Consider the following 18,693-nt stretch of genomic DNA (forward strand, 5'->3'; position numbering starts at 1 on the left):
GGGTTCGGTGACCGCCCCCAAGGGTTGCCATTTGTACGGGTTCGGTGACCGCCCTCAAGTGTCCCTTGGTGGAATCACGGCATCTTGCATTGTGCAAGGGCGTGAGGAGATTACGGTGGCCCTAGTGGCTTCTTGGGGAGCATTGTGCCTCCACACCGCTCCAAACAGAGATTAGCATCCGCAAGGATGTGAAACTTCGGGATACATCATCGTCTCCGCGTACCTCGGTTATCTCTTACCCGAGCTCTTTACTTGTGCACTTTACTTTGTGATAGCCATATTGTTTCTTGTCATATATCTTGCTATCACCTAGTAGTTTATCTTGCTTAGCATAAGTTGTTGGTGCACATAGGTGAGCCTAGTTGTTGTAGGTTTTGTGCTTGACAAATTAACCGTTAGGTTTATTCCGCATTTGTTCAAGCCTAAACTGTAATTATTTTAAAGCGCCTATTCACCCCCCTCTAGGCGACATCCACGATCTTTCAATTGGTATTAGAGCCTCGTCTCTCTTTATTGGGCTTAACCGTCTAGAGGGTAAGGATGTCGACTAGGGGTTTAGGATTCTCTGTCACTCTTAGTTTCGATGGCACAAATTTTGATGTTTGGGTAATTCGCATGCTTAATCTCTTTAGGGTCATGGACCCAAATTTAGAGCGAATTGTAGATATGGGGTTTTCTCCTCCAAAGGATCCCCAAAGATTATCTTTAGAGGATGAGAAAAACTCTTATCTCAATGCTCAAGCTTCTAATGTGCTTTTCGATGCTTTGAGCAATGTAGTTATATTTCAACTCATGCCATTTCGGGACTCTCATGAGTTGTGGACAAAGCTTCAAGACAAATATGGCATGTCCAAGTTTTGTGGGGATGATTGTTCTCCCTCCACATCCGGCCGTATAGTCTTCTCAACTTCTTCTACTTCACCTACATGTGGTTTGCCACAAGGTAATGATATGGTGAGTAGTGTTGGTCATTGTAATGATGATAGTATGCTTATTGTGGATGATCCTTCATCACTATCTTATTGCAATGCTCCTTCTTTGGGCTTTAACACTTCGAGCACTCCAAATGTTTCACATGCTTGTGTTGATAGTCCCTGCATATCATGTAGAAATTGCTTGACTAAATCTCATGATGATATGTTTGCTATATCTTGTTGCCATGATAAAAATGCTTGTATTTCCTCGAGTTATGGTGCTAACAATGTAGAGGAAACCCAACACTCCATGGAACAAGATGTGGTTTTAAATGGTGCTTCAAGGGATCCTACATCATCATCTATTGCTTTTTGCCTTATGGCTAAGGCTTCAAAGGTATCTCCTACTTTGAAACCCAATATGTCTCTTGATGATGATGTTGATGCTAATAATGACGAGGATAACGATGAAGAGAATGATAATGTTGCCTCCTTAAAAATTAAGGGGGAAATGGTTTTTAAATATCTTCATAAAAATAAAATTGCTCGTTCCAACTTCATGGAAATCATGTCCATTGCCATTGAGGGCAAGAATTATATTGATGAGTTGGAATCTCGTCTTGAGGAGCATGAGATCACCATTGATAAATGGAAGGTCATGAGCATGATTACACTAATGAGATTGCGGACCTCTCTCAAGCTCTTGAACTTGAACAAACCACCAAAGAATCTCTTGAGGAGACTTTTTCTTTAGAATTATCTAGAGTGAGGGAATCTCGTGATAGAGCTCTTGAGGTGGCCAGTGATTTTGAAACTAAAAATGAGGAGCTTGAAGTTGCGCATGCTAAACTCCTTGAGGACTTTGAGCACCTCGAAAATGGCTCAAGGGTCATTAAGGGTGAGCTCATCAAACTCACCGAGTCTCATGCTCAACTTAAAGCTTCATATTCAAAAGAGCTTGCCAAGTTGTCTTCTCCTCTTGTTGCTAATGATGATGCTTGTGCTACTAACTCTATCTCTTGTGAAGCATCCATATTAAAGGAGAATGTTGAGCTAAGGGCTCAACTTGAGTTGCTATCTAGCAATTATGGGATGTTGGAAGAAAATCATGTAAAGCTCACAAGCTCTCATGATGATCTTCTACTATCCCATAATGTGCTAAAGATAGCTCATGAGGCTATGCTTGCTAAGGTAACATCTAGTGAGCCTCATGTGGATACTAGCACTAATTTTGGTCAAAATGCTATATTGCCTTGTGCTAGTCCTCACGATTCATCCATGCATAACATTGGTACATCTTGTGATGAATTGCTTTCCTTGCCTTGTTGCTCTAACGATGAAGCTTATACTTCCTCTGGTACTTGTGTTGAGACTAACCATGCAGAGGAAATCAAAGAGCTCAAGGCCCAAGTCACTTCTTTGAAGAAAGACTTGGAAAAGAGTCATGAAGGGAAATTCACACTCAACAATATCTTGAGTGTGCAAAAATCCCCCAATGACAAAGGTGGACTTGGATTCAACTCCAACAATAAGAAGAAGTCCAAAGTGAGAAGGGCCAAGAACAAGTCAAGAATTTGGCCAAGATTGTTTGCTTCAAGTGCAAAGTAGAAGGGCATCATGTTAGATCTTGCCCATTAAAGAAGAAGCCCATTAGTGACAAGCAACAAGGGAAGCGGACACAAGTTCACTCTCATTCTCAACCTCAAGTTGAAGAAAGGCCTCTTCCCAAGAAAACTCAAGCTAATGCTTCTCAAGTTGAGAAATCAAGTGAGAAGAAAGTAAAGAGTAGACGTTGCTACCTATGTCGTGAAAAAGGTCATGTCGCTTCTTCATGCACAAATGGTACCTTACCCAACCCTATTCTAATTGATGATATCTATTCTCTTGGGAAGGATAAGGTTGGCAATGTGTTTGCCAAATTTGTTGGTGCTCAAAGTGGTGTCAAGAAAAGAACCATTTGGGTAGCCAAGCCTATTGTGACTAACCTCTTAGGACCCAACTTGGTTGGGGACCAACTAGCTCATACTTGATCAATAGGTGTTGTTGGAGGTCTTTGGAGACTTGGCTACATTATGAAGAATTAAGGGGACTTCATCATTCTTATTGTCTCAAGCCAAGTCATTCGGGTTATCAAGTTTCTATCTTATATCCAGTGTTCCTCCTTGCGGTAACTCGTGCTTAAATTGTTTACTTGTAAGTTACTTGCCCCTTAGCATGTTGTGGTTTTGTACCTTGCATGTGCTTGTATATGTTGTGCTTCCAATTTGCTTATCTTGAGAAATCAAGTATGTGTATGTTGGTTTGCACATCATGTACGTGTGTGTTGTGTGTTGAGCCTTTTTGCATCTTGTTTATTTCTTAGTTGGCTCTTGTGAGAGATTAATGGAATATCCCATTATGGGGGAGTGATGTGCTTTGTGCACCTCACAATCCTATAAATGTGTGTACATGAGTAATACCATCTAGTATCGATATTTCAAGATTATCTAGTCACTATGTGGTATGTCTTCTCATGAGAAATTCAAATTCTAAATAGTCCATTAATTATCTCTTGTTGGATCCTTTTATTTTTCTCTTGTTTATCCTTAATTGGTATCACATTATGGGGGAGTAATATGCTATGTGTATATTACTAGCCTAGAAAATGTGTACATTTGAGATATTGTCACCTAGTGTTGATATCGTAAATTATCTTGTTCCTAGGTGGCATGTTAGCTCTACACGTTGCTATTTGCTTGTGTTTGGTGTGAAGATGATGTTGGATATCCTTGCAATCTACCACTGGGAATTATTTCCAAAAACTTATTGTCTTTTGACAATTGGTACTCACTTGTGTGGTAGAAATTATTAATCATCTTTACATTAGCCTTTGCTTTTATTTGCCTTATCTCTTGCCTAGGATTGTGTCAACTCCCATTGTATTCCATACCACTTGTGGATCTTGTTATTTCATTGAGCTTGTCAATTGTTTGTATAGATATAGTGAAAGTGGTGATCCCATCTTGTGCCTTTTGTATTCAAATGCAAATTCTCCATAATGCACAATGCTTGGGGGAGCTATCCTATTTTTCTTAGAACACTCACCTTGTGATCCTTTTCAAGTGTGTGTTGGTGGAATGCAAATCGTTTCTTGTGGTACTTTGTGCCATCATGAAACTTTGTAGAGCACTTGGTTTGTTTGGAACCATTCTCTCTTTTGGGAGTTTGACATCTTTCTTTTTGTGTATCAATGGATATCTCATTCCTTGATGTATCGTTTAATGATATCCTCCAAGTGATGATTTATTCATTTGGTATCCTTTTTTCACTTGGCATTTCTTTTTCTTTTGGTATCGGTTCTTGAAAGTCTTGAGTATGCATATTAACTTCATGTAGTTTCTTTGGCATGCTTTCCTTCTTTGACCCAATATATAGGGGAAACTCCACCAAGTCTCAAATTAGATGAGATGTGCATGTAATTCATTTTCATATCTATGTGCACATATTTATGTGGAGTTTGTCCTATGTATTGTTGGTTTTATAACTCTTTGGTCCCAATGAGTTTGGGTACCATTTTGTTTGTGTTGTTGTTCTAGGAATAATTGGAGATGCATTGGACGCTCGGCTCACTCACAAGGAAGGTGGTGTCACCATGTACTTATTGGATTCAAGCTAGGATGATCAATGAACTACTATCTACCCTTAATTGGTATCTACTACATTCTTCCAATGATATCTCAGTAACAGGCATCTCTTCATGCATTCTTCCTTGCTTTCAACCTTGTGTAGGTTGCATCTTAGCATGATATTCATTCCATGTTGTGATACTTGTTTCCTTTCTCAAAGCATCCCAACAATGATCTCTTGTTGCTAGTTGTGATGTCTTTGTTATTCGTGTGTGGACTTCATTTATATACAATAAGACCATATCTAGCCATGTGCTATGCTTCCAAGCAAATATCTTATTGGTATATGTATGATCTCCCTTTGGATATCTTGTTCCTCGTGTTGTAACTATTTCGGGTGTACATCCTTCTTTGTAGATATATATCATCATGATTTCGTCTACCTAGAATCTTATACACTTGAGAGAAGTTGCATATCTAGTTGATATCCTTTCTTTCACGCCCACCTTTTCTTTCTTATGTTATTTCTTTGGTGGCTCCGTGAAAACTTTTGCCTTGAGTGTGTGTCTTATATCATTGCATCTTGATGCACTCTTATGTGGTGAAGATTATTTTCCTCATGTTTATCTTTACGAGGTTTTGCCATCTTAATTGGTATCCCTCGTCTTGATGCGCCTTTCATCTTCTATCTTCACCGCGGGTTGTCACAAGCATAGGTTCTCTATATGCTTTTTAGTAAGCTTGTGAACCCATTCGCTAGTTGTGTGTGGGAATGATAGGCCTTGCACCGTGTGCCTCATTCTTTGAAGACTTTATTGATGCTTAATGCTCTTCTGTACATTAGTCTTCTCAAGTGCATTGCCTTGACTCACACACATCTTTTTGGTTGAGCCCACTCTTAAGTTGCCTCTCTTACTTGTTGCTCAACCATGTGTTTGTTGCAAGTACTAGGCTTAGTTTTCTATATGCTCTCTTGCACTTGTTGTAAGTTTCTATTGATTTTGGGGGAGCTATGATCCTATTTTGTGCACTTTGTATCCAAATACAAAAATTCTTGATGTGCACAAATCATGGGGAGCTTCTCTAGTTTCTTTAGAACACCGCTCTGCTCTTATCATAATATCCTTTATTCATGTGGCTCATAGGATCATTGGCCCAGTTGGTTCAATTGGTATCTTTTGATAGCTTGCTTCAATTGGTATCTTTTGATTGCTTGATTGCTTGTTTCTCTCTTTGATTATGTCTTTGTGGCATATCTTCCTTTTGCAATCTTTGGGCCTCAATATAGTTTGTCTTCCTCCAAGTATTTATGTGTATTGCATTCCACTCTCTTGTTGAGAAATACACAATTTATGGAGGACCACAATTTATATTGGCCTTCTAAGATTTTCGCCCATTTTGGCAATCGATGCCAATGGGGGAGAAGTTTCAGAGAGTTTTGTGGAGAAGTCTTCAGAGTTCTACCATTGAACTGAATGACTCCTTTGATGAGACCAGCATGCGTTTTGTGCGGCGCATCCAGGAGTCTGAGGTGAGGGAAGCTTTAAAAAGGATGAAAGGAGGCAAGGCGATGGGCCCTGATTGTATCCCCATTGAGGTGTGGAAAGGTCTCGAGGACATAGCGATAGTATGGCTAACCAAGCTTTTCAACCTCATTTTTCGGGCAAACAAGATGCCAGAAGAATGGAGACGGAGTATATTAGTACCAATCTTCAAGAACAAGGGGGGTGTTCAGAGTTGTACTAATTACCATGGAATTAAGCTGATGAGCCATACAATGAAGCTATGGAAGAGAGTCATTGAGCACCGCTTAAGAAGAATGACAAGCGTGACCAAAAATCAGTTTGGTTTCATGCCTGGGAGGTCGACCATGGAAGCCATTTTCTTGGTACGACAACTTATGGAGAGATATAGGGAGCATAAGAAGGACTTGCATATGGTGTTCATTGACTTGGAGAAGGCCTATGATAAGATACCGCGGAATGTCATGTGGTGGGCCTTGGAGAAACACAAAGTCCCAGCAAAGTACATTACCCTCATCAAGGACATGTACAATAATGTTGTGACAAGTGTTCGAACAAGTGATGTCGACATCGATGACTTCCCGATTAAGATAGGACTGCATCAGGGGTCAGCTTTGAGCCCTTATCTTTTTGCATTGGTGATGGATGAGGTCACAAGGGGTATACAAGGAGATATCCCATGGTGTATGCTCTTTGCGGATGATGTGGTGCTAGTTGACGATAGTCGGACAGGGGTAAATAGGAAGTTAGAGTTATGGAGACAAACCTTGGAATCGAAAGGGTTTAGGCTTAGTAGAACTAAAACCGAGTACATGATGTGCGGTTTCAGTACTACTAGCTGTGAGGAGGAGGAGGTTAGCCTTGATGGCCAGGTGGTACCTCGGAAGGACACCTTTCGGTATTAGGGGTCAATGTTGCAGGAGGATGGGGGTATTGATGAAGATGTGAACCATCGAATCAAAGCCGGATGGATGAAGTGGCGCCAAGCTTCTGGCATTCTCTGTGACAAGAGAGTGCCACAAAAGCTAAAAGGCAAGTTCTATAGGACGGCGGTTCGACCCGCAATGTTGTATGGCGCGGAGTGTTGGCCGACTAAAAGGCGACATGTTCAATAGTTAGGTGTGGCGGAGATGCGTATGTTGAGATGGATGTGTGGCCACACGAGGAAGGATCGAGTCCGGAATGATGATATACGAGATAGAGTTGGGGCAGCACCAATTGAGGAGAAGCTTGTCCAACATCGTTTGAGATGGTTTGGGCATATTCAGCGCAGGCCTCCAGAAGCTCCAGTGCATAGCGGACGGCTAAAGTGTGCGGAGAATGTCAAGAGAGGGCGGGGTCGACCGATTTTGACATGGGAGGAGTCCGTTAAGAGAGACCTGAAGGATTGGAGTATCGACAAAGAGCTAGCTATGGACAGGGGTGCGTGGAAGCTTGCTATCCATGTGCCAGAGCCATGAGTTGGTTGCGAGATCTTATGGGTTTCACCTCTAGCCTACCCCAACTTGTTTGGGACTAAAGGCTTTGTTGTTGTTGTTGTTTGGTTTTGTTCCTAAGCATTTGCATCTCATACGCATGCATTATTGGTAGTTGCATTGCTTGGTGATGCATAATTCCTTGTATAAACTCTCTTGAAAGTGATTGTCATCAATTACCAAAATGGAAGAGATTGAAAGAACATGTGGTGCCCCCATGTTTGGTTTTGGTAATTGATGGCAATCTCTATGGACTAATAGTTGCCTTGAGTTATATTTGAAGGTTTTGTCCATAGGCTTTTCTTGGAGTACATGTGTTGGTTTCAAGGAGAGTTTGTGTCGACCAAGGTGCTATTCAAGGAATTATCCAAAGATTGATCATTTGAGAGTTGAGCTTATTGCAAGCATGTCTTGAAGAAGAAGATTGTTTGATCATTCATGTTTACCTTCAAGACATCATCCAAATGAAGAGAGTTGGAAAGAATCAAGGTTGATCAAGACTAAGTCAAGAGTGAATCAAGTTGATCAACACACAAACCGTACAAGATGTACAGAGGGATCAAGTGATCCCATGGTATGGTAAGCATTGTCCATTATGCTTTGTGTACTAACCCATGGTCTTCGTGAGAGTTCTTTGTGGGGTTAGGTTGCGGTGTGCAAATTCAAGTGAAGCATCACGAAGAGATCAAATGCTTGAAGCTTGTCGTCCATTGTGGTGACAATGGACTTGTGAAGATGTGCGGAAGAGTGGCTCACCCATAGTGGAGTATGGGGGAGCAATCAACTAGTCGTCATCGAGCCAACGCAATCAAGAAAGGTGGTCCAACTTGAGGGAGTCAAGATCGTCATCATCTAGCTCAAGTGGACCATGTGCAAGGCAAAGGTTTGCCCTTGATAGATTTTCTATTTTACCGGTCTCATGCTGGTAGTTGGGAGACCGGGTTATAGGATCGATTGCCGTAATATCAAGGGGGGCTCTCGATGAGTAGCTTGATCGTATCATTCATAGAGAGCTCAAACTATTGCATCCTTGCATCATCTTTCTTGGTTCTTGTTTGGTTCTCTTTGTGAGTCTTAGAGCTTATGGTCATCTTGATGACAAGCTTGAGTTCATTGAAAACGGAGTTTGCATGCGTCTTCTATGATGTTTTCGGTGTTGGAGGTTTTACCGGTCTTATCCGAGGAAGGGTTCTCACCATTTTCTTTTGGGCCTTTTCTCATTTGCTTCTTATTGGTATTTATATCAAGATTGTGTTAGCCCTTGTCGCTAGCTTTCCAACAAACTTGGTTTCATCAAATTCGGAGTCCGTTTACAGAAGTTATGGTTGTTTTTGTAAAGGCTGCACCGGTACTACCGTGGCTAGAGCGGATGTAATTTTTTACTACCGCTCCAGAGCAGTACTACCGCGGCTCCTGAGCGGTAGTACCGCTCCAGAGGAGTACTACCGCGGATCCTAAGCGGTAGTACCGCTCCGGACCAAAATCTCGTGTTTTGCTCAGCGGAAGTAGGCACAGAAGTATTTTTTGTACCGCTCGCAAGCAGTAGTACCGCTACCATTTGCGGTAGTACCGTGAGGTCGAGCGGTAGTACCATGAGGACGAGCGGTAGTACCGCTCCAGCGGTTCTATTGGCCTTTTGCCTCCTCGCTGTTGTTTTTCAAAGGGGTACTTCCGCCCTAGCGGTAGTACCGCTCCTTGGAGCGGTAGTACCGCTCTGTGCGGGCTGTGAGCATAACGGTTGGATTTTTTCCCACCTATAAAAGGGGGTCTTCTTCCCCAATGAACCTCATCTCTTGAGCTCGTGTTCTTCCCCCATTGTTGACCTTCTTCAAGCTTGCTAACTCTCAATCCCTCCATGGATTCTTGCTAGTTTTTGAGGGAAAAGAGAGAGATCTAGATCCACGTTTCCACCAATCACTTTCTCCTCTAGGTGAGGGGAACCCCTTGGATCTAGATCTTGGAGTTCTTGGTGTTCTCCTTCTTGTTCTTCCTCTCATTTTCCTCCCTAGCATTAGTTGCTTCGGTGGGATTTGAGAGAGAAGGACGTGGGCACTCTGTGTGCCCTTGCCATTGCATTTGGTGCATCGGTTTGAGTTCTCCACGTGATACGTGGAAGTTACAAGTTGAGAAGCTTATTACTCTTGGGTGCTTGGTACCCTTGAGCTTGTTCCTCTTGGGTGCTTGGGCGCCCTAGACGGTTGGTGGTGTTCGGAGCTCAATCATTGTGGTGTAAAGCTCCGGGCAAGCGTCGGCGTCTCCAATTAAGTTGTGGAGATCGCCCCGAGCAATTTGACGGGTTCCGATGACCGCCCCCAAGGGTTGCCAAAGTGTACGGGTTCGGTGACCGCCCCCAAGGGTTGCCATTTGTACGGGTTCGGTGACCGCCATCAAGGGTCCCTTAGTGGAATCACGACATCTTGCATTGTGCGAGGGCGTGAGGAGATTACGGTGGCCCTAGTGGCTTCTTGGGGAGCATTGTGCCTCCACACCACTCCAAACGGAGATTAGCATCCGCAAGGGTGTGAACTTCGGGATACATCGTCGTCTCCGCGTGCCTCGGTTATCTCTTACCCGAGCTCTTTACTTGTGCACTTTACTTTGTGATAGCCATATTGTTTCTTGTCATATATCTTGCTATCACCTAGTAGTTTATCTTGCTTAGCATAAGTTGTTGGTGCACATAGGTGAGTCTGGTTGTTGTAGGTTTTGTGCTTGACAAATTAACCGCTAGGTTTATTCCGCATTTGTTCAAGCCTAAACCGTAATTATTTTAAAGCGCCTATTCACCCCCCCTCTAGGCGACATCCACGATCTTTCAGCAGCGTTGGAGAGCATAGGAGCCACGACCACCCGGGGAATCTCGCTATCAAGAGCATAGAAAGAGCAACCAGGGAGACCTTGGCCAAAGAGTTTAAAAGATGTAGGCTTGCGACGATTCTGACAATCCACCGTGAGGTGGCCGACCTCTCTATAGATCAAGCAGAAAGGAGGATTGAAGCACTGGGATTGGAAGTGACCAGGCTGGTGGCAGGCGAAGCAGGTAAGATTAGCGTTAGATGGTTGGGGAATCGGAGGGGACAGACGGGTCGACGAAGGAGGGGGAGGGGGCAAGATCCCGTCGCCCAAGACACCAGAAGATGAACCGGGGCCAGACGCCGGGGTGCGACGACCAAAGGAGCCAGATCCGGCGCCTCCACACCCGTCGAGCGGCCGCCGGGCCACGACGAGGGACCAGAAGCCCGACCACCGCCACGAGCCAAGGGGAGCAGGCCGCGCGGGGGGGGGGGGTCCGCCCGATCTGGGGGCCTCCAACCCTGATTTCGCCATAGACGCCGCCGCCGACGGGGCACGCTCATCTCTCTGGAGCCACTCGAGCCCCGCCGCCCAGGCCTCGCGCTCGCGGACCACTTGTGACCGAGCCGCCTAGTCGGCCTCAAGCTTCGAGCGGAGGGACACCTCGAGCTCCAGATCAGCCGCCCCGTCGCCCGAATCCTCCCGCCGCCGCTTCTGGCCCAACACAGCCTCGCTCGAGGAACCACGGGAACGGTCCATGGCCCCACAACCGCAAAGGGGAGAGAGAGAGGTGGAGGGGGGATCTGCGGTAGAGAGGGATGCGGAGACGGAAGCGGTGCAGATCGGAGTGAGATGCACGAAACCCTAGAAATGGAGGGGTGGAACCCTTGCGAACCCATAAATACCCAGAGCGAGCCAGGCCGTGAGGGGCCACGCAGGCCGGGCTTGCCAGAGAGGGGGAAGGCAACTGGGCCACGCAAGGCCCAGGGCCCAGGATGGGAAGAGGGATCACAAGAAGACGACAGCGAAGGCGGCCCAATAGGCACGGACGGCCCAGATCGGGGCACCATGGGTCGAAAAATGGGCCCACAAGCCTCCTGCACGGACGCCCGATCTAGGGTTGCGAGCGAAGGGGGAGCGGCCGCCAGCAACACCGGACCCAGCGAACACGCCGGCGACGACGACGGGGGAGAGCATGAAGAACGAAGAAGACCACCGGCCCGCGAAGGGATGACCCCAAAATCAGCCCGACCCGGCGAAGAAATCGTCCCCGAACGATTCCGTTGACGGGCATGCCGCACCAGGAGCTAGCCAGAACTAGCCGACCGCCCCCGCTCGGGGCAAATTTCCGGACGTGCCCCGTCGGCCCCGACCTCAGCGGCGGCACCGCCACCGGAGGAGAAACCGCGGAGAGAGGAGGGAGATCAGCATCAGATTCGGAGCCATCCTCGCCCCCGACCGTCGAAAGGGCCCAGAATTTGTTGCAAGAACCAGATCCAAAAGCGAGAGGACGATGAGGGGAGCCATGAGCCGAAGGAAGGGGAGCGTCGAGGGGGGAGGCCGGCGCCGGAGGCGAAGGGAGGGGAGCGGCAGGGATCGCGCAGGGCGGCGGGGAGGAGGGGAAGGAAAGCGAGAGGGGAAGGAGGGGGGGGGAGGAGAGGAGAGCCATCATCCAAATCATCGGGAAACAAGAGTTAGGGTTCAACATGCATCTAAAAAAGGGCAAATCCTGGAGACTGCGAGGCGAAAGGCGAGTTCTCCCTGTTTCCACCGGCGAGACCGATGGTCCTCCTCATCTCCGATGGCCATCTTGGTCAATGGTGTGGGGCGGGCCTCGGGCACTCGTTGGTTGGGTAGTGTCCGGGCGGCGGAGACCTCGTCGTCATGGAATGCCAACTCTCTTCTTACTTAATGAATCTGAGATCCTTTGGGTCAACTTATAAAAATGCTACATTCATTGCCCTTGTAACTTACCAAATGAACAAATCAAGTTTAAAACATCACAAACTGTCTTGAGTTGCACACAAAAAAGTCAATTCGTGCTGCTCATCAAAGCGGCACAGGTTCTATTGCCATCTTTATGCAGGCACCGAAGCTAGTGTAACAAGTTTCTACCAACATGTATTGCACTAAGGTCGCATGCTAAAACCACAAAGTGGGTAGACATAGAAATCAAGGGGCAAATTTAATTCATCAAATAGCTAACAAATAGCGAGCAAGTGCTAAACTACAGCCAATGGTCAGGGAAACATGGTCTTATCTGCAGCAGGCACCTCTCTCTTCAGTTCTACCGCACGGAGTCTGTTCGCGGCTAGCTCCTTCGCGAGAAGTTCAGCCTGGGCATCCAGGGACTTCTTGAAACCTGCAAAGCACTTGTTGTGGAGGTAAGTCCGGCCATCCTTGACCGATGATCCGACGACCATGCCAGAAGCATATGCACGGCATGCCTCTAGGATGGCTCGCTCCCGCTCATGGAAATGGCACACAATGAGGGTCTCAAAATGCTGCAGAAAAGGAAAAAACGAACTGTAAGAATGAATTCAGTGCCCTAAAGAAACAGGTGTACACTTCATAAGAGGTATGTTCAACTTTCCATACAAATATACTGTTCATAAGAGGTGTACACTTCTTAATAGTGTAACTAAAATGAGCAAAACTTGGAGTTGGTAATTTCATGTCACAACTCACAAAAAACATCTCCTATATGGGTTGGGAGTACTGCGCCACTAAAAAGAGTTTATGGAGATGACAAGTACAATTATACAAGATATTCATCAAATTAATCAGTATTAAAATGAAGTTGCTTCCAAGTTCTCTCTTCTCTGTATAAGAAATGAAAACATAAAAGACTCGATTTAGTTAACTATGGTAGGAGCTGGTTTAAACATAACACTGAATTTAGATGCTTTTGGATCCATGCAGTTTTTTCTGAATGCGTTTGAGCAATGTTGTAACCATGAGAACTCAAAATCTTATTTCACACCATGAAGACCACCAAAGACACCATTTTTACCCTGGCAAGAAATGAGGATTCTGTACTTACCTTTGGAGGCTTCTGAAGTAAATACAACATCAACTTGCAGGTTAGGACAAATGCAGTCTGATTATATCCAAGGGAATGCTTTTCTTTAGAGCTAAAGATGACTGGCTCATTAAAGTAAGGTTTATCATTCAACACAAGGCCCTGGATGGAGACCAACACCTGCAGCATGGTGGAATTTGACTTGCCCCACTTCTCAGATCCAGAACCTAACCAAGTATTCAGCAGGCTGAGGCAAACTTTACCACTCTCGTACAAGTTTGGATTAAGCCGAAGCCCACTCGAATGGAAATGAACTTTCTGTGCATATTGAATAGGTTAAGATATTGCAATTTTGGAGGACCAGTGTGAAGTGGTAAAAACAAGGGGGAAGGTGGCTGTGAAGTGGCAACATACCGGTGGACATCGCGGGTATTCAGGAGGAAAACAAACATCAAAGAAGAACAGACCATCATGATATGGAGTTCCAGCAGGACCAACAATAGCAGCCCTAATCAGATCAATCCTATCCTCATAAACTCTAACATATATAGATTCTGCATATTGAAACAAAAATCAGATCCAAGTTATTATTAATATGAGAAATCAACTGATTGAGGAGGAAAATATCTAAAAAAAAAGGATTGCAGTTGCAAATATGAAAACACATGTGTCGACACTAGGACCTCCTATACTACCCATTAGCTTGGGAGTTACGAGCAGTTTTCAGTTTTCCCATTCATTTCAAATATAAATGATTAGTTTCTGAAACATGATAGTATAGAAAGGTGTCAACAATCCATTATGAGAAACTGTATGAAAGGGCCAACAAATGCAGAAAATGATGGTTGTATAGAAACAACAGTATATCTTTTGAAGTTTCTGTAGTGGCAGTCTGTAGGACGTTAGTATAAACAAAAATAGCATCAAGGAATATAAATAAATTGAGCATGAATTGTGTCAAGTTTAGACTGAACAACCATCAAAACTTTCAGGGTTTTCAGCTACTCAAGGTAGAGTGCGCGGATAGTACATTGAAGTCAACACAAATTTAATATAATTTATTTTATCAGGAAAATTAATAAGATATAATCGGCATACACCAAGTGCAGAGAATGATGACTGATTGACTGCATGGAAATAATAGTATCATCCTTTAAAATTTATATTGTTACAGTAGGGGGCGGGGGGCTTCGTACGCACAGAAATGGCGTCATGGATTTTTTTAACACATTGAGGCAAACATGAATAATGCCATGAGTTAATGTGGGAATCAACAGATATTTCCAAACTCCCACAAACACAATTGAGTTAGAAGAATCAATGAACATATCGCTATCAAATTGACATAGTCTGATCAAAACAAATATACCAAATTTATCTTATGAAGATATTAGATATGTACCGACCAGGTAGATCTCTCTGAAGAAGCTTCCACTCATTTTGGATTGTTTTAGCCCAATCTTTGGTGGTCTGGTCACAGATAGGAGGTGGGAAATTAGTTCGCAGCTGGGTCCAACAGAAACGGAGTTCAAGAAAGGACATGGCATACCTTCCCTGGTGAAGTCTTTGCATAGTGGTGGTCTGAGTAATCTTGAACAACATCAAATTGGTTAAATAACTTGTGGTCCTCATTTTCAGATCCATTTACTTCCTTTATCATCGATGAGATATTACTTGAACATCCAGGCTCATCCTTTTGCAGTGATAGCACAGTACTAGCCCCACTTGAACAGGGATCCAATACACTCTTGCTCGCAAGGATATTAAGAGTAGACTGTGGAGCAGCACCTGAAATCCAGCAGAATGTTGTCTAATGATGTATGTTATCACCAAATATGTACATAAAAGTTCAGGACAGAGATATAGAATGGGATCCCATCTGATGCAGCCTATACCACTTATCTGTTGAGGTTCACTGCGACAATGCCTTTGTAGTATTCAGTTTTTATAGTTTTCACCTCAAAGTATTGTGTTTCTTTGTTGTGAATCAGGTATAGCTAGTTTTCATGTTAACTTTTGTGAAAGTTGGATACCGTTCAAACTAATCCTACAGTGTCAATAAAACTAGTACTACATGCATAAATTAAAATATAAATAGCTGTGATTTTCTCAAGCAGTGAACACGACATGTACAATATATGCATGCAATTCAGTCCTCATTCTATAGATAGCCAAACCAACTGCTTCCTTAAACCAGTGGTTACAAATGTTTGACAATGGAAATACAACTCCCAAGTGATTGCACCTACAATCTTTCTTTCTATTCAGTAAGACCATGAGTATTTATTGGTCAAGATTTTTGCAACTCCTAGATCCATTTCAGGGCTTACTTTACTCAGTACTCAACCAACTGAAAGTGTCATATACATTTTCAAGATAACTGCTGATAAGGTTTAAAACTAACATATCTAATCCGAAGGCACATATGGAACATTTCAAGATTTTACATTGGCATGGAAGGCTACCTTGCGAAACAGGGTTGATGGACTTTCCTGCATAAAATGGTTCATCAATTTATTAGAACAACATTGAGGAAAATAACAAAAAATCATTTATGTATTACATGAGGGGTTTAATATAACAAACTTCGGATATTGTTGACCAGAGAGGAGACATGGATTCATATTGCCTTTTCACGTCTAACCAAACTAAAAAAACGGAATAGGCTGGCTAGGAGGGGACTGGCCAACCAAGTAATATGGCAGTGTTAAGACTTAAGATTCAGTCCCATGCCGGCTTGCCCAACCCTGGGCATTCATCCATCCAACCAAACTCTAGTAGCACTCTAACTACACCAGGATATCATTCTTCTTACTTTTCCTGTGAAAATGCATGTCCCACACCACAATGTGGCATTTGCGGCGTGTCTCTTAACCATGTAGTAAGATATCAACTTAGAACTTGTTGCGTTCCTAAGAGTTAATCCATGCGGTTCAGTAGTTCCAACACAAGCAAGACAAATTAATGCAAAGTAAACGTCCAACCATACCATCCTGATAGAACTATCTAGACCACAGAGCAAGCAGCCAAATTAACTGAAGAATTTTATCCATTACAACTGCAGGGTAGATATGCAGTCTCCCTGCACCCCGAAAACATATCCATACCAGAGTTGCTGGAAGAAAGAGTGGCAACCCCATCGGATGAGAACCCCGTCAGATGGAAATACTCATTATTAAATGAACAAAGCCCGATCGACCATGTGAATCGAATAGCAGTCTACCAGTGACAAATAAATCATGTTGGATCGGGAAGGGCAGATCACCTTTCTTCTTCGAATCCTTCCTCTTCTTCTTCTTGCCTACTCCAAACAGCTGAAGCAGCTTGTTCAGAACCATCCTTCGATGTTTCAATCCACCCCACAAGAAAACCACCTGAAAAAACATGAAGCGCCATGGATTTGGAACCAATAACCAATTGCTAGGAAGGTGAATAAACATCGTAACATTCAGAGTATAAACAATTTCCTCGCCAGGAGTAAAGACTACTGGAGAAGAGAAAACAAGAGAAATTAAGCTCAAAATCAATCGCCATGGCGCGAGGAGCCCCTTTTCCCCCCCAAGAAGTCTGCTCATCGGCCTCACCTCAACGCTCTAATCTCAGTCAGTGCATGGGTGATGCCATGGCAGGACCAAAGGACCCGCGGCACCACAACAAACCCATGGATGAGCATGAAAAAGAAAATGCAGGCAAGGGCGCAAGGCCATGTGCAGGAGTATCACCGCATCATCAGAACCCCACAATGCGGCACAGGAAAACGAAATATCCCACGACGCCGGAAAGGAAACGAAAGATCAGCGCGAGAAACCCCAAAACGATCCCGGATTGCAGGCCAACAAGAAACGCAGCGGAAGGCGAGGAAAAAACAGACGAAACCAACCAGTCGTCTCGTCCTTCCTGGTGCCGCTCGAGTGGTGAGCCGAGTGGAGGTCGCACCGGGGGGAGGTCGGGAGGAAGGAGGTAGGGTTTAGTAGGCAGGATTTGCGGGGTGGCGCGGCGGGGAATGCGGGTGTCACACCACACGGACGGATGGGGAGGGTCGGAATGTGCGACTGGACTCGACGGACGTGCCAGGGGAGGGACGACCGACGCGGCTGGAACCACACCCAGATGGCACCTCCTGTCCGACTGATCGAGACGGCGAGAAGGGATTTTTCCCGGCACGGTCGGTGGATGCCGATTCGGGGTCTCCGGCTACGTGACGGGTCGTATTGTAGGGGGCGTGTGCTGTCGTCCGGTGGACATCCTGCTCGTTTTGTAGGGGGTGCTTTCTTCGTGGCAGGAAGAGCAATGGCGATGGCGATGGCGATGGCAAAGGCAGCGACTGATCTGCTGCGGTCTCGTGCCTACGCTCCCTGCCTGCTAATATGCTGGTAAATTCGTGCAAGTGCGCACTGCTCCTTTCCGCGGATATGGCGTGTCACATGCGCTGCCCATGCTCTGGCCTGGACTTTCGGCACCAGATCAGACCACGATTAAACACAATACTTTTTTTGATGGTGCCAACCAGGGCATGGTCAATGCATAACTTCAGGGTGATGCCTCATATGTTATGTAGGATCGAAAGAAAGAAAAAATAGGTTCGGATGAGGAAGCGGGATTCTCTCCAGGCGGGTGCTTGAAGAGAAAAAGTGTGATCCAGTGCATAAAGTTGAAAAAGCTCAAGTAAAAAGTAGGGATGCATGTGTAGTGAAAGTCACTTTCTATTTTTTGATGAGGCACACTAGTAGTAGCTTGCATTGGGGAGAACAAATCAACATAGATGCTTCAAATTACTTTTTGTCATGTGGCATATGTATCCATATGCCACCATAGTACATGCCTTCATTCCTCCTCCGATTAAAAGAGAGCCGGCCGCTACATCCATCTGACGGACAGAGATCAGATGACATGCACGTTTTGTATGTCACCGTGTGCCTTGCGGTCGGAATTCAAATTTAAACACTGCGAAAAAATCTGAAAAAAATCATACATGTTCACAGCACATATTAAGATAACCCTAAAAAATTCAGATCAAAAATCGAAACATACATCGAGAAACAAAAATCGAGAAACGTGCATGCCACATTATCTCTGTCCCCATCTGACATAGCGCCTTCCTAATTCCCAAAGGCCTCGCCTACTTGGTTCGAAAGTCTCCACAACATGTCGTCTGCAAACTTGTTGTATGAATATGGTGCTTGTCTCATCTATAAAGCGGGGCGAAAGCCCCGAGAGCATGACACCTGCGTGTGACGTTTCCACCACGAGGGCCGATCGTGGAGCTCTCACTCTTCCTCCACCCTTGTGTAATATCCTTCAAGTAAAAGACTAAGACTTTGGTGTGGGTCAGGTCAAGCCATGGTGTCATTTCCACGTCGC

At 44.7% G+C, this 18,693-nt stretch overlaps 1 protein-coding gene across 2 annotated transcripts; it reads right to left on the bottom strand.

The window, feature by feature from the left end:
• Positions 1-12,280: 12,280 nt before the first annotated feature.
• Positions 12,281-17,634, bottom strand: LOC123060819 (putative ubiquitin-conjugating enzyme E2 38). Of its 2 annotated transcripts, none has more exons than XM_044483666.1 (8): positions 17,213-17,634; positions 16,598-16,706; positions 15,780-15,824; positions 14,882-15,120; positions 14,739-14,802; positions 13,747-13,886; positions 13,354-13,650; positions 12,281-12,814 (listed from the first exon to the last, which is right to left on the bottom strand). In XM_044483666.1, the coding sequence occupies exons 2-8, from the start codon at positions 16,668-16,670 to the stop codon at positions 12,551-12,553; spliced, it is 1,122 nt and encodes a 373-aa protein (XP_044339601.1). In that variant the 5' UTR covers positions 16,671-16,706; positions 17,213-17,634; the 3' UTR covers positions 12,281-12,550. The 2 variants fall into 2 exon arrangements, with proteins under 2 accessions (XP_044339601.1, XP_044339602.1); XM_044483667.1 differs by having other exon boundaries at positions 15,798-15,824; positions 17,213-17,628.
• Positions 17,635-18,693: the final 1,059 nt, after the last annotated feature.

Source organism: Triticum aestivum, chromosome 3A (genome assembly GCF_018294505.1).
Source record: "Triticum aestivum cultivar Chinese Spring chromosome 3A, IWGSC CS RefSeq v2.1, whole genome shotgun sequence".
Taxonomy (NCBI): Eukaryota; Viridiplantae; Streptophyta; class Magnoliopsida; order Poales; family Poaceae; genus Triticum; species Triticum aestivum.

Coding starts and splice junctions, on each gene's coding strand:
- LOC123060819 (XM_044483666.1), bottom strand. CDS start 16,670: ATGGTTCTGAACAAGCTGCTTCAGCTGTTTGGAGTAGGCAAGAAGAAG. Junction 15,121..15,779: donor AGGTAGCCTTCCATGCCAAT/GTAAAATCTTGA, acceptor GCTGGATTTCAG/GTGCTGCTCCACAGTCTACT. Junction 13,651..13,746: donor AATACCCGCGATGTCCACCG/GTATGTTGCCAC, acceptor CAATATGCACAG/AAAGTTCATTTCCATTCGAG.